Genomic DNA, 13,267 nt, shown 5'->3' on the forward strand with positions numbered 1-13,267 from the left:
CTCATTTGTCTTACCTACAGGCACCCATGTAAAATGCTTGGGTAAATACACCTGGCTGTTGGTGCTGGTAGATAATATATACAACACCTTTTTCCATTTTTTACATAGCAGTAGGTGTTGATGACTTTGGCCTCAATGAGTGTTCTCCTTACAACCGTTTGCTTCTTTGAGAAACTAATGGGGATAAATTGGAAAAGCTATGCAAATATGTGAAAAAAAATATTCTATTGAAATAAAGGAAATTAAATTGAATTAAATAAATATTAATTCAAGGTTTAATACACAGGTTATGTATTAAGCATTCAAATAAAGGTTTCTATTTTAGATTATTGTTTTTTTTTTTGTATTATTCTTTTAAAGTTCGCTTTAGCTCTCATGCTTTTATTTTGAAGGCCGGACAGATGACGTCACGGGAACACGTACATTCGTCAAACTCTTTCAACGCGACCGTCAATCACGTAGAGTGTTTGCACACTGATAACAGCGCGGGTTGTCACTGTTTATGTCAGTTTGTTTTCCTGACAAAGGCCTTCAACTCTTCAGTAGCATCATGGGCTGTCCTGTTGTCATGGAAATCACGCTGTGTGTTGTTTTTGTAATGTTAGCCTCTGTTGACAGCTGTGGTGAGTTGAGTACACTGAGGGAACATTGAACACACACGTATGAAAACACACACATGTTTTTAAGTGGGACTAAAGCTAATATTAATATTTTCAACACAACTCATTATGACACATGGCATGGCTGAGAGAATAGTTAAGTCGTGTGTGTTATCTCTTTAGGTCCTTTACTGTCATAAAGATTGACTTTGTCAGGACCAGTAGTCCTCAAAAGACCCAAACCTGGTCGTAATAAGGCACAAACTCATGTCTGAGGAACTGGTTTAGGCCCAAGTTGTGAATTATTGTTAGTTATGATTAGACATTAATTAATTAATAAAATTAACTCTAACTCTAACTCTGACATTGACTGGTTATGGCTAAGGTTGGATAACACTAAGGCAGTTCAAATGAATGGAAGTCAACCAGTGTCATAAGAATAATAGCTGCACACACCTGTGTGTGTGTGTGTGTGTGTGTGTGTGTAGGTGGGAGCCTGAGCTTTGCCTCCTACTATGGAGACCACATGGTGTTGCAGAAGTCTCCAGAGAGAGCTGTGCTGTGGGGATACGGCCCTGAGGGTGGACATGTGAGCGTCTCCTTGTCAGGACCAATAACACAGGAAACATCACCGGTCACTGTGACAGAAGGTAAATACAGCCATTTGGTGTCAGATGGGAAAGTTGTCCTGATGCCTGGAGGTTACTGAAGGCAGCAGAGGTCAAACCAATCCGGGCACGAGCATGTATGTCAAAGTCTGCAGGTTTGGATTGGAGGTTTTGCTGTGGCCTCACAATCATTGTCTATACCAGTAACATGATTTTAGTGTTGTTTTTTTTATGTAGGCAATCTTTCTGCCTGAATTCTACCTCAGTGCATCATCCATCCATCCATTTACTAACGCTTACTACTGCCAATCTCATGTCAAAGAAAAACATCAGAACAAATCTGAATGCCATGGCCCAGTTTAAATTGAAAAAATTGGATGCAACCCAAATAAAAACCTAAATCACAAATTTGATCAATACACGTGAATATAGGATCAAGTATTACCATACATAGCCTTGTATTTCTTAAACAGCCAGAAAATAAATTTGGACAAACAAACAAAGGGTCCACAAGGTGGATCTATGTCAAACAAATGCTTCACTAATGTGTTCCCACTTTTTAATTCCAGTTATCATTCCAACATCTCTTCCATGTACAGGTATCTGGAGAGTCTCACTTGATCCTGTGGAGGCTGGCGGCCCCTACAGGGTGACAGTAGCCACTCAGAACAGCACGGCCACACTCACTGGCGTGCTGTTTGGAGATGTTTGGCTGTGTGGTGGGCAAAGCAACATGTACTTTAAAACATCTCAGGTAGGAGGAGCTACAGGAACAGCACCAATATATGCAGTAAGATTGAATTGTCTATTATTTTATACCAAACATGGGAGGTTAGTATGAATCAATTCTACTTTATTTCTATTTTAGTGCAACACATCTGATATGTGTTTCCTGCCTGATATGTATACATGTTTATTAGGGCTGCAACAAACAACCAATTTCATAATCGGTGAATAAGCAGCTAAATATTGTTGTGAATAATTGATTGTTTCTTTCATAAAATGCAGGACATTGTGTTAAGCGGTGATAAATATTTCCCAAATCTCAAACTGAAGACAACTTAAAATACTGTTTCAGTTCTGTGTCTGGTGTATTAGCGTTAGGTGTATCTGGATGTAACAAAAGGAGAACTCCACTCATAGTGAGCTTCCTCTTCAAAATGCAAAACGCAAGACTGATTTGTCTATTTAGGCTGCTGTAGAAATATTATATATGATAAATATAAATATATATATATATGTATATATATATTTATATATATATATATATATATATATATATATATATATATATATACACACATACACACATAAATATATATATATATATATACACACATACACACATAAATATATATTATACAATATGAATGTAGCAAATGATGGCAGGCTATAAATACCAAAAAGAATGTATTTTAAAGTAATTATAAACTCACTTTCTGCTAACTCTTCTATATGTTACACTCTGGACCTTTGAGACGCTGAAATCAAAGCACTTGTTTTAATTTGATTCAACTCCAACAATTCATTGATTTTTCAAATATTTGATGATAAATTTAGCTGCAGCCATAATATTTACATATTTTATTGTCTAATTGCATGTCTTCACTTCTTTATAATTCCCTGCCCAAAAGATTTTCAATGCATCAGAGGAGTTGGCCCTGGCAGCAAAATATCCTCATGTGAGAACTTTTATGGCAGCGTTGAACTACAGTGACACTGAGTTGACTGATCTGACTCAAGTGGAACTTCCTTGGACTGTGCCTACAGCAAGTAAGCCAAAGGATTGTATTATTAATTGATTATTACTAGACTTGTATAAAGTATTTAGCATATAAGTATCTTACCAGAAAATGACTCTGGTAGAGTCACTTTTTACAATATTACTTAAGTAAAAGCCGTAAAGTATATGACATTTACTGTATCAAAATGTACTTAAGTTTTAGAAGTAAAAGTTTTGGGTTTTTTTTAAAGTGAGGCACTAGGATTGAGCCATGGTAGCTCAGTGGTAGGGCGAGTTGTCATTCAACTGGATGGTTGTGGGTTCAATTCCTAGCTCTGCTAGTCCTTGAGTCCTTGATCAAGATCATTGAATGGGTGAATGTCAAAACTGGCAGCTCATCAAGACTAGAAAAGCTCTATATAAATACAGACCATTACTAACTCTTCTTCTGATTTTATTTGGTAGTAATGAGTAAGTACAGGAACAAAGTATTTGTACTTCTTTACGTTACACCACTGATTATTAATGTATGCACATTCATTTAATTGTTAAAAGAGGTGCAACCAAAGGTTTTGGTGAGGTGTATTGAAGTGCAACATAGCCTTATTGTGTATTTCCAGGGAACCTGTCTGAGTTTTCTGCAGTGTGCTGGCTCTTTGGACGATACATGTATGACATTCTGAAGTATCCCATCGGACTGGTGGAGTCCTGTTGGGGAGGCACACCTGTGGAAGCATGGTCATCTTCCAGAGCACTGCAGCAGTGTGGACTGCAGCAAACTACAGACAGGTGAGAATATAAAGACAACATGATGCAGCAAACTTGCAGCCTCATATGGTAATTCTGTAACTTGTTTTATGCAATAAATGACCAAGAAAATGAGTTTGCACCATCGGTACTGTGGCTACTCTCTGCTCTTTACAACCTTTTAGTCCTAAAGACAGAAATTCTGTCTTGTGGAACGCTATGATCCACCCACTGCTCAACATGACCATCAAAGGAGCCATCTGGTACCAAGGTAAAATTTGAATTACACGCATCACACACCCATTATAGCCAAATATGCTTGCTGTTATGAGTTTTTTTCCCACTTTGACACAGGTGAGGAGAATGCAGATTATCATCAGGATAAGTATAATTGTTCCTTCCCTGCTATGATTGATGACTGGAGGATGGCATTTCACCAGGGCTCAGGGAAACAGACTGAAATTGATTTTCCCTTTGGGTTTGTTCAGGTATGACACTTAATACTTACTTGATTTTGGTGCCCTCTAAATGTACCATCAAAATATAAATACTGTAGTATAACTGTTGCTATACAGATCAAAAATTAGATCATATGCAGCTTTTGAAATTATTATTTGCATAATTAAAGTTCTGATCCACGATTCCTATTTATATGCAGCTGTCCACCAACAAAAAAAACTCCACAGATGATGGTTTTTCCAACATCCGCTGGCACCAGACAGCAGATGTGGGCTTTGTCCCAAACCCAAAGATGCCACGTACCTTCATGGCTGTGGCTGTGGATTTACCTGACGAAACATCACCGTATGGAACGTAAGGAGGACATCTTTAAAAAGCATTGAAATGTGCTTATAACTGCTGGATTTGTGATTTATACATAGGTCTTAGGGTTACAAAACATACTTTTGCAAGAATTTTAATTGGAGCAAATGACTCTGATATAACCACTACAATACTGTCTGTGGTGGGTTCCAGTTATTCTACAGATATATTCTTTTCATCCACAAAAACATTTTTCATGGACCCAACTCCATGAAAAAAAAAAGCTGCCAAGACACAGCAAGTCTTTTGGCATTAATCAAACGTCGACACCGAAAAGAAAATGTGGAGGCGTGCCCTGTTGTTAAATTTACCTATTCTGTTGACTTCCTGTTTCTCAATCTGGTCAGTGAGGATGAAATTATTTTTCTCCCCCAGAATTCATCCACGGGACAAACAGGATGTCGCATACAGACTGACACTGGGAGCACGGGCAGTGGCTTATAATGAAAAGGACGTGCACTTCCTCGGACCTTTCCCCAACCAAGTCAGGTCCTTGCCCATGCATGTCAATGTTACCTACGACCAGGCCGTCTCTGTCACACCGTCTAAGGACGCCTTCGAGGTAGAGCTGCACGAAGTGGAATTAAAACATCTCACCCAAATTTACTGGTTAACTACTTGGACATTACTGATTTAGCTGCACATTTAAATTTAAGTTAAATGTATATTATAATTTGTCAGACAAACCAAATTCTCAGTTAAAAAAAAATGACCTGCATTTCATTTTTTTTTTTTTTAAAGATCTGTTGTTCTGGGAATCAAGACTGCTCGCCTCAGTCCCTCTGGGTTCCAGCTCCCATCATGCAGTGGGGTTCAACCACTGTGCAGTTATCTACCCTTTATTGTCTGCCCACTGAAGTCGTCACTGCTCTTCGATATGCATGGAGAGACTGGCCGTGTGACTTTAAAGCTTGTCCAATCTACAGTGCCAGTCGGATTTTACCAGCACCTCCCTTTATTGTTAACCTTTACTCATCAGAAGGAAACATTTAGAAGTTAGCTGTTGAGAAGCAGATGTGAATGTGATAAATTTCTGAACGGTATATCTATGGTGTTTAGATTGGTGTATATATCATTTGTTATCTGTCTATACAACCACTGCAGATAATTGCTGGACGCTATGAATGTTGGAAAAAGTGAAACGTTCATGAGACAGATTCAAATAAGCTCTTTTTGACTAATCTGCACAAATAAATGACAAAAAAATCATCTCAGATAATGTGAATGTTTTACATTCAAACTCACAAAACCCAGCTTCTACTGGTTAAACAGAAAAATACAACGTAATGCAATAAATCCAAACATGCAGTCACCTTTTCTTTGCAAAACTTTAAATAGCAAAGCAACAACATGTCATGTAACAAAATAAGCACATGGGGAAGTATGTCTGTCTGTCTGTCTGTATGTAGTAATCCCCACTCATACATAGAGCACAGAATGATTATTCAGCCAGATATACTGTATTAAAATTGCTAGCACACATTCCAAGCAATGCTGTTTGAGCGACACTATTAGAATCAGGAGCTGTAATATGAGGTAGAGGGCTTCATGGTTGTAGGGGTCAGGTGGTGCTGATGAGACGGACTAGGAGACTGTGGTGTCTGTCCTGAAGAAAAGCACACAGATAAGTTAAGGAAGAAGAGTCACAATGTGGTGGAGAGCAACTATCGTAGCAGCATGAGGCATTTAAAGATATGTACTTTTAAATAATCAGGCAGACTATTATTTTGAAAAACAACTCTACAGTTACGTGACTCCTGTAAGGGAGTGCAAATATTTTCCTTCTCATCTTAATGCTTACATTTATGGCATACTGTATTGTTTACAGCAGAGGTTTGGAGAAGCACTTGGGTGAGAATGTTGTGTTATTGACAACAACTGAGCAAAGTAGTGCCTCTACTGGAGCAGCTTCACAGCTTCGCTTTGACAGTTATACAGTGGTATTAACCCCTCCTCAGCCAGATTGCAACTACAGATGTTCTCACCTGGCATTAAAATGTATCCTGGATGCATCTCTTGTGACCACATATGATTAGATGTGGCCCTTTATTCAACACTCTGATGACAAGACTCTTTGCAAGAATAAAATTATGTTTAACAAGTCTTGACTGTACAAGTGAGTGTGCTGTCAACATGTTATGGTTGCCTGTCGGTATGATTGATAAAGACAAAAAAGAAACAGGAGGAGCTTGAGCAAATCAAAGCTCTCCTTGAGCTGAAAAGAAGGTAACCATCAGAAAAATTAATTCATACAGTGATTGGGGTTAATATGGTGGTGGTGGTAGCTGCAAATAAATCACGAAATAACAAAAACTAAAATTGCAAAAACATGTTCATTAATAAAATAAAAAAAAACAGTTTTAATTAAAAAACTAGAGTTAGACCTAGTAGAACTAACTGTAACTGAATTGTGTGTTTATAAAATTAACTAAAACTAACTAAAATTGTAGCAAAAATGTTGATGAGGATTATTCATTATTATTATTTATGTTGTTATGTTTATGTATGTCTTTAGACTTTCGGCTATATTTTTTACCTTTCACACTAACCGCGTCCAACCTCAGCACTATGCACATTTTGCATTTCAGGTTACTTTCTTGTAGACTATTATATTTCATTCAGGGATGGTGTTCATCTGTCAAACTTTTAAAATTACATCTTTTGTTGGGTTTTTATGACACAAACCTTTATGAATCTTGCACCTGGCAAATAGTCCATATTACAAACAACTCGAACGAACACTCAAACTAATAAAAACTGAACTAAAACTAAGCATTTACAAGAAATAAAACTAATACAAACTTGCAAACCTGCTCTAAAATCTAATTAAAACAAAAAGTCAAAACTAAATTTAAAAAAAATCCAATTCAAAACTAAAACCTTGGTTCTGAGGATTCATTGAGTTCAGGGACGTGGACAAAGGCATTCTTCGAATGGGGTTTCTGTGATTAAATCACATTCAGGACTCATTAGGACCTGTACTTGGGATAATCTGGCTGTTATCAAATCACTGAGGGGTCATGAATTCATCAGCTTAAAGGGGCAACTGCAATTTGGTTGCTTGTACTGCTCGTGCAATAATCATGGTCATTTAAATACTATAAATGTAATGCACACACTATAACCAAGATACATGTATATCAGCAACCTGTGATATGTTCTGTCTTGATGTTCTCATCAAAGCCTTGGTGTCTCTGGTAGGCATCAAAGTTGACAGAGGCATCGTCCTCCGATAGGCTGTGAGGAACCTGACTGTCGCCAGGGCGACACACCTCGAAACGAATCCATCTGTAACTAAATAAACAAGGTACAAACTGAATACAGGATAACCTGGTTCTAACAAACTATAGATGCATTATGCACATCTGTTGTCAGCATGTTTCCATGACCTAAAAATGTTAACTTCACCATGGCCTGCTCATATTTTCCTGTTTTATTCTCATTAATAACCCATGCTTGGTAAGCAGAGTGCACATACTTGGTACATTTGCGTGCTCCAGGGCAGCTCTGGATGAGATTCTGGATGGTGGGGTGAGAGAAGCCAAAGAAATCTGCTCCTGAGGGCACGATGGGCACCACACATTTGGAACTAGGGGGACAAGTTTGAATGAGTACATTATAAAGTCATGACAGTTAGTTACCTCAGCCTTTCTAGGTGTTAATATTCGCTCACCGTTAAAATGCAACAGTAGACGCTATTAACGACACCAGTACTTTCCTTAGGAGCCAGTGTTGAGTCATAATCTACCCTGCTAAAAGTAGTCTTATACTAGCACTACGTAAATATGTATTTAATCTTTAAAAAAACTAGTTTCAGGTCTTCTACAATAGCACATGTTGTACATTTTGTAAATTATGTTCCCATTTTGAGGAAAATGGAAGATAAAATGTGGCACATACGAGTGGACGCCAGTATGATTGAGAGCTGACTTTATCCAATAGTTGTCCGGTCAACATTGACATAAATTGCCTGTAGCAAACCTCAACATGGCACCAGTCAAATTGCAAATCTTGAGGCTTTAAAATTGACAAAACTGGCTAGAGACGAAACCTGAGAGACGAAACAAGTATGCAGACTGTAGGTAATGTAAGACTTTCATAATATTATACTGAAATGTGTCTGAGGTATATTGCATAGTAATAGCAGCTTAAGAAAAAAATACTGCTTTGCACAAGCTGGTCAAAACAAGTAAGATTAGAAAATGAATGTCCTGAAGCTCAAACCTGATGAACAGAAAGCGTGCAATTGCAACAAGGTCTGACCACAAAGGCTTGTGGTGACTGTCTGTACCTGACAGATGCGATGGCCTTCAGTAGGTTGGAGTGGCACATCAGGGCGGAGGAGGCCACAATTGCATTCTGAGGATCTTCTTCAGGCACAATCTCAAACTGGTGGGGCAGTGTTTCAAAAAGGTTAATGCAGGTGCCACTGCAATGCAGCAGTCAGGCTGTGTGTTCCATTGAACTGAATCATACAATGTTGAAATAAACAAGAATACAACTAGATTACTGAGTTTTAGCTACTTGATCTAATGTATCAATCCATCTCTCTTTACCTTTGGACCTGTTCCCCCATCTTTAATCTGGCAGGTGTAGAGGCACTGCTGGTCGGGGTTTTTCATGCTGGCAAAGACTCGCGTGCTGCAGAAGCCAACGGGGTAAATGGCACACTCGTCATGGAATGACATTCTGTCTGTGATAATCTGGAGAACAGCCATATAGCATATCAAGTTTAAGTCATCGCAAGAAAACTTAAGTAGAGATGTTTATCTTAAAATCAGCCACAGTGCTAGTAAAGCAATGACATGGCAGTCATCATCATATGACACTGACCTCTCCCAGGCTGTAGACTGTTAAACCTCCTAGTATAATGGGGAAGACAGGTCGACCTGATGAGTCCAGAGGGATGGGCTGCACAAGCTTCCGAGACCCATCAACTAGCTTTCTCTTTTTAGATATTTTCTTTGGCACTGGACAAATATGATGCAAAAATTATCAGACCAACTGTCTTAAATGGTGAAATTCCAATTATCAATAACCATATGCAGTTGAGAGCACTCACAATCTTCCTTTCCGTTCTCCCTTCCCCGCTCTTTCCTTTCCTTCTTGGGTTTTTTAAGAGTGCCTTCTTCCCCTGTTGACACCAGTGATGCCAAGTTATGTGTCGTCGACAGACCTGAAGCCCCTGCAGCACCTGAGGTTGGTGCCACAGGTGGCACAGGTGGATGATGAGAGCTTGAGCTGGGTGTGGGCAGTATCTCCGCCTCTGTCAAAGACTGGTACTGCAACAGTGATTTCAGCAAGAACCTGAAAACAATGATTAATATTAAGCACAAATTAATCATTCAGAAAATGTTCTGGAACAAATCTGGTTCAAAAATCGACATGACATGAAAGATTTTGTAAAAATAAAAATGGCCATATGTTATCAGAGAGACAGATACATCATTCAGTACATGGGAATTACAAAGGGGAGGAAAATGCAGGATGATTGGCACACAACAGATGGTTGATGAACATTTGGGAATTATAGGCACAAGTGAAACACATTCACTCACCTTCGCTCCTCCTTTGCCCTCAGAAACTTCTCTTCTAAGAGAGCAACTTCATCGCAGATTGCTGCATTCTCCTGAGGTTCAAATAGTAGTAGAAGATTAAAGATAATGAAAGACCTGCATAGGTTAACCCTTCCTGGGAGTTACTCAAATTCAAAGGTTTTAACCAATACTGACTTATACATTGGTTCACTCACAAATATCATGGCACGAGCTGCTTTGCGTAGCCTGAGGTACTTGAGTCGGTACTTTTCATTCTGGTTTTTGCGTGAACCTCTCTTCGCCTTGGCCCTAAGCTCGGAGGAGCCAGCTGAAGATGGGGGGGCAGCTGCCGAGGTACCTGAGCCAGAACCGATAGCATTTCGCTGTGGAGAGTTGAGGAAAGACTGAGTGGTGAAGGCCTGCAGTGCCTGCTGCCGTTCCTCGTCAGTCTGTGAGAAGACAAAGGTGGAGAGGAAGACAGATCCTTTCATCAGTATTACCTAGGCCATACCTGAGGCCTTCAGGAGGATGAGTGAAAACACAAATGAAAACATATAACAAAACAAAACACTGCTAAATGACATAATAATGAAAACAAAATGTGCATGAGCCATTGAAAACTAAAGAAATACATTTTGAAATACACACAGAAAATACCCTATGAAATGTTATGAAATGATCAGCCCAACAGATAGTGTGATGAGTCGCCACCGCAAATACAATGTGCCTGCGGTAACACTTTACAGTACAGTAACAACATACTAATAGTACTGTAATAAAGGTGTAACGGGGAGGTAATATTGTGGTAGTGCAGGTAGTTGCAGTGTAATTCTATTGAATTACACCACCTGAATTCCATTGTTATCTCCAAGCTATTACTTGGTGATTACTATAGAAATATGATAGTACCATAGTATTACTTCCTATTACAAACTCATTACCATATGTTACTGTACATGCTCATGTTAAATACGGTGAGATATAATTTTCAATAAATCAATACATTCTGTCTATATGGCACTAAGATTCCAGGCAGTAATATTAATCCAATTATATTTTTGGGCCAAGGGAACAGCTACAAACCAGAATTTGTCCTTGACAAACAGCCTGGAATAAAGGGTCAAATGCATGTTGAGGGGTTTGTGTGAAACTGGCATTAGTATCCCAATTAACTCACCAGCAGGGAAAAGACTCCATTTCTGTTCTCAATCCTCTTGAATCTCCTGCTGCCTTTTTGTGTCTGAAACATATGTGAGACTGAGGCCAAATGCAGGGAGCTAGAAAAGCCAAATCTGCCTCCATATTTAAACAAATTGTATTGTTATCAAACACAGCTGGTTTAGACTTGTGCTTGGGAGTATGGGGCATCCTTTGGTTTGCTTATGAATGGAAAAACATGGATGAAGAAAAAAAGGTGCAACAGAAATACAGATAAAACGTGTGCTGTAGAAAATTAACCAACACAAATGCAAAGTGGAGATGCAAGTTATTATGCTCAACAACAGGGGTTGCTGTCAGACTGAGTATAAAACAGACTCCTTACCTCACGGTACATGACTGCTTCCAGACTTGATTTTGCACTGCAAAGAAGAAAGTGTAACACAAAAGTTTAAGTATACAGTGGCCATGAACTGTTCCATCATTTGTCTTAGCAAAAAAGATAAATAGGAAATTGAGAGGATTAATGTACTTGGATTGAACAAGGCCTCTGTCAATGATTCTCTGTTTAATCTCCTTTATGTGCATTGGACGTCCTGCTTCCTCCAAGACAATCTACAGGAGAGGTAGGTTTCAGATAATGAACAGTTGACACTTGATTGTGGTTTTAGTGACACCGCAATGAATATGTGGAATAGACGGAAGAAACCTGTGCAGCATCCAGCCATGTTAGGTTTGGCTTTTCCGCAATTTCACTGGGTGCATCACTGCAAAGTGAAAAAGCTCAGTGTCATCCAGTGAAATAGTACTTGACTTTGAAAGTCACTGAAAGCATATCAGTCTTACAGCACACACTCTCCACATTTTAGCAAAGTAGAGCATATGTTTTAAGTTTAAGAAGATGCATGATACTAAATCATGGTATCAAAGCTGATTTGATATGCACACAAAACTACACCCATCAACTGCTGATTTTCATTAGGGCACAGCTTGTTTGTTACCACCATGTGCTTTAAAATGCGATTATATTTGAACAACCTCTCCAGAGTTTCTGTGGTTCCCGACAGACTTGCAATGCTGTCCAAAGCTGGAAACAGAGAGTAGTTCCCCTGTCCATCAGGCTCCATCTCAGACTCAAAGGTGTTGAGTGACTCCATGGGAGACGGGGACAAACCGCTGCCCAGCGAGGGGAAGAAGAGACATCGATGAGACTATGTTTCAGACTGTTGCGAATAACAAGCAAGCATGGAGGTCCAAGCTTGTCTCCTGCTTGTCCTGTCTGCAAACACCTTGCACAGTCAGCTACCATATACCACAGGAAACAATGACCGTGGACATATCAACACCACCACTGAAGCATGTATACTATAGTCTAAAAAACTATAAATGATAACACACAAACACAGTAATAACTACGGCAAACCAACAATCCCACTTCTTTCATTTCATACCCAAGATTGTTTGCGTCAGCGTCGCAACCGGAACCTTCTTCGCAGTGTGTGAAGATAAGAACAAACGTCAACCAGCTAGCAAACAAAGCCTATCGTAAACCCGGTGCTATTGTGCGGCTGAGCTGACTACACAAGAAATATTTAAGTAATATGATCAAACCGTGAGTATTGGTGGTTACAATTGTAACGTAGGTTAGCTTCAAAGTGTACAAATCCCCAGCGGACAATATTAAAAAGCGAACCTACACCGGATATCCGGATAGCCATGGCTGGAAATTGCCAAAATAAAGTCACAGCTTGAAAAGAATTAATGTCATTTTCGTTGTTACAATAACAAAACAGCGAAAATAAATGTCAGTGGGATTCTTAACTTTTAAAACGATGTAAGGTCATTGTTAATAATTTGTAGAGCTCAGAGGAAACACCAAATCATGACCTTTGTTATGTTTGCCAGTGCATCTCATGTGCCCCAGGCAGTTTGGAAACTTGTGTGTTTTAATTAAACTGTACAATGAGTTAACGATGATTAAAATCTCAATGTAATTATATTGTGTGACCAATGGAATATGTCTCTATAAACTTAACATTTTGGAGAATCATTGTTCTCCATTTTAGCAAACAT

General features: G+C 38.9%; 2 protein-coding genes across 6 annotated transcripts; one reads left to right on the plus strand and one right to left on the minus strand.

The window, feature by feature from the left end:
* The first annotated feature begins 448 nt into the window (after positions 1 to 448).
* On the plus strand, positions 449 to 5,713 carry siae (sialic acid acetylesterase). The gene is made up of 10 exons (XM_044032175.1): positions 449 to 623; positions 1,088 to 1,249; positions 1,807 to 1,961; positions 2,842 to 2,980; positions 3,551 to 3,719; positions 3,863 to 3,948; positions 4,032 to 4,165; positions 4,336 to 4,490; positions 4,875 to 5,061; positions 5,241 to 5,713. Exons 1-10 carry the CDS (start codon positions 503 to 505, stop codon positions 5,490 to 5,492), a joined length of 1,560 nt encoding a protein of 519 aa, XP_043888110.1. The 5' UTR covers positions 449 to 502; the 3' UTR covers positions 5,493 to 5,713.
* On the minus strand, positions 5,711 to 12,892 carry tbrg1 (transforming growth factor beta regulator 1). Of its 5 annotated transcripts, none has more exons than XM_044032170.1 (15): positions 12,646 to 12,892; positions 12,233 to 12,370; positions 11,904 to 11,961; positions 11,727 to 11,809; positions 11,580 to 11,616; positions 11,214 to 11,276; positions 10,252 to 10,485; positions 10,058 to 10,128; positions 9,562 to 9,806; positions 9,333 to 9,469; positions 9,056 to 9,202; positions 8,791 to 8,888; positions 7,978 to 8,088; positions 7,648 to 7,793; positions 5,711 to 6,105 (listed from the first exon to the last, which is right to left on the minus strand). In XM_044032170.1, the coding sequence occupies exons 2-15, from the start codon at positions 12,349 to 12,351 to the stop codon at positions 6,017 to 6,019; spliced, it is 1,638 nt and encodes a 545-aa protein (XP_043888105.1). In that variant the 5' UTR covers positions 12,352 to 12,370; positions 12,646 to 12,892; the 3' UTR covers positions 5,711 to 6,016. The 5 variants fall into 5 exon arrangements, with proteins under 5 accessions (XP_043888105.1, XP_043888106.1, XP_043888107.1 ...); XM_044032171.1 differs by having other exon boundaries at positions 12,611 to 12,892; XM_044032172.1 differs by having other exon boundaries at positions 12,806 to 12,891.
* Between the last annotated feature and the right edge of the window lie 375 nt (positions 12,893 to 13,267).

The sequence above is a fragment of the Solea senegalensis genome, linkage group LG8 (assembly GCF_019176455.1).
Source record: "Solea senegalensis isolate Sse05_10M linkage group LG8, IFAPA_SoseM_1, whole genome shotgun sequence".
NCBI classification, from domain to species: domain Eukaryota; kingdom Metazoa; phylum Chordata; class Actinopteri; order Pleuronectiformes; family Soleidae; genus Solea; species Solea senegalensis.

Bases quoted from the DNA above. Each gene is read 5' to 3' on its own strand.
- siae (XM_044032175.1), top strand. From the start codon at position 503: ATGTCAGTTTGTTTTCCTGACAAAGGCCTTCAACTCTTCAGTAGCATC. The intron at 1,962-2,841 runs GTAGGAGGAGCT...CCTGCCCAAAAG, and splicing joins TGTACTTTAAAACATCTCAG to ATTTTCAATGCATCAGAGGA. The intron at 5,062-5,240 runs GTAGAGCTGCAC...TTTTTTTTAAAG, and splicing joins CGTCTAAGGACGCCTTCGAG to ATCTGTTGTTCTGGGAATCA.
- tbrg1 (XM_044032170.1), bottom strand. From the start codon at position 12,351: ATGGAGTCACTCAACACCTTTGAGTCTGAGATGGAGCCTGATGGACAG. The intron at 9,470-9,561 runs GTGAGTGCTCTC...ATATTTGTCCAG, and splicing joins GGAGAACGGAAAGGAAGATT to TGCCAAAGAAAATATCTAAA. The intron at 9,203-9,332 runs GTCAGTGTCATA...GCTGTTCTCCAG, and splicing joins CAGTCTACAGCCTGGGAGAG to ATTATCACAGACAGAATGTC.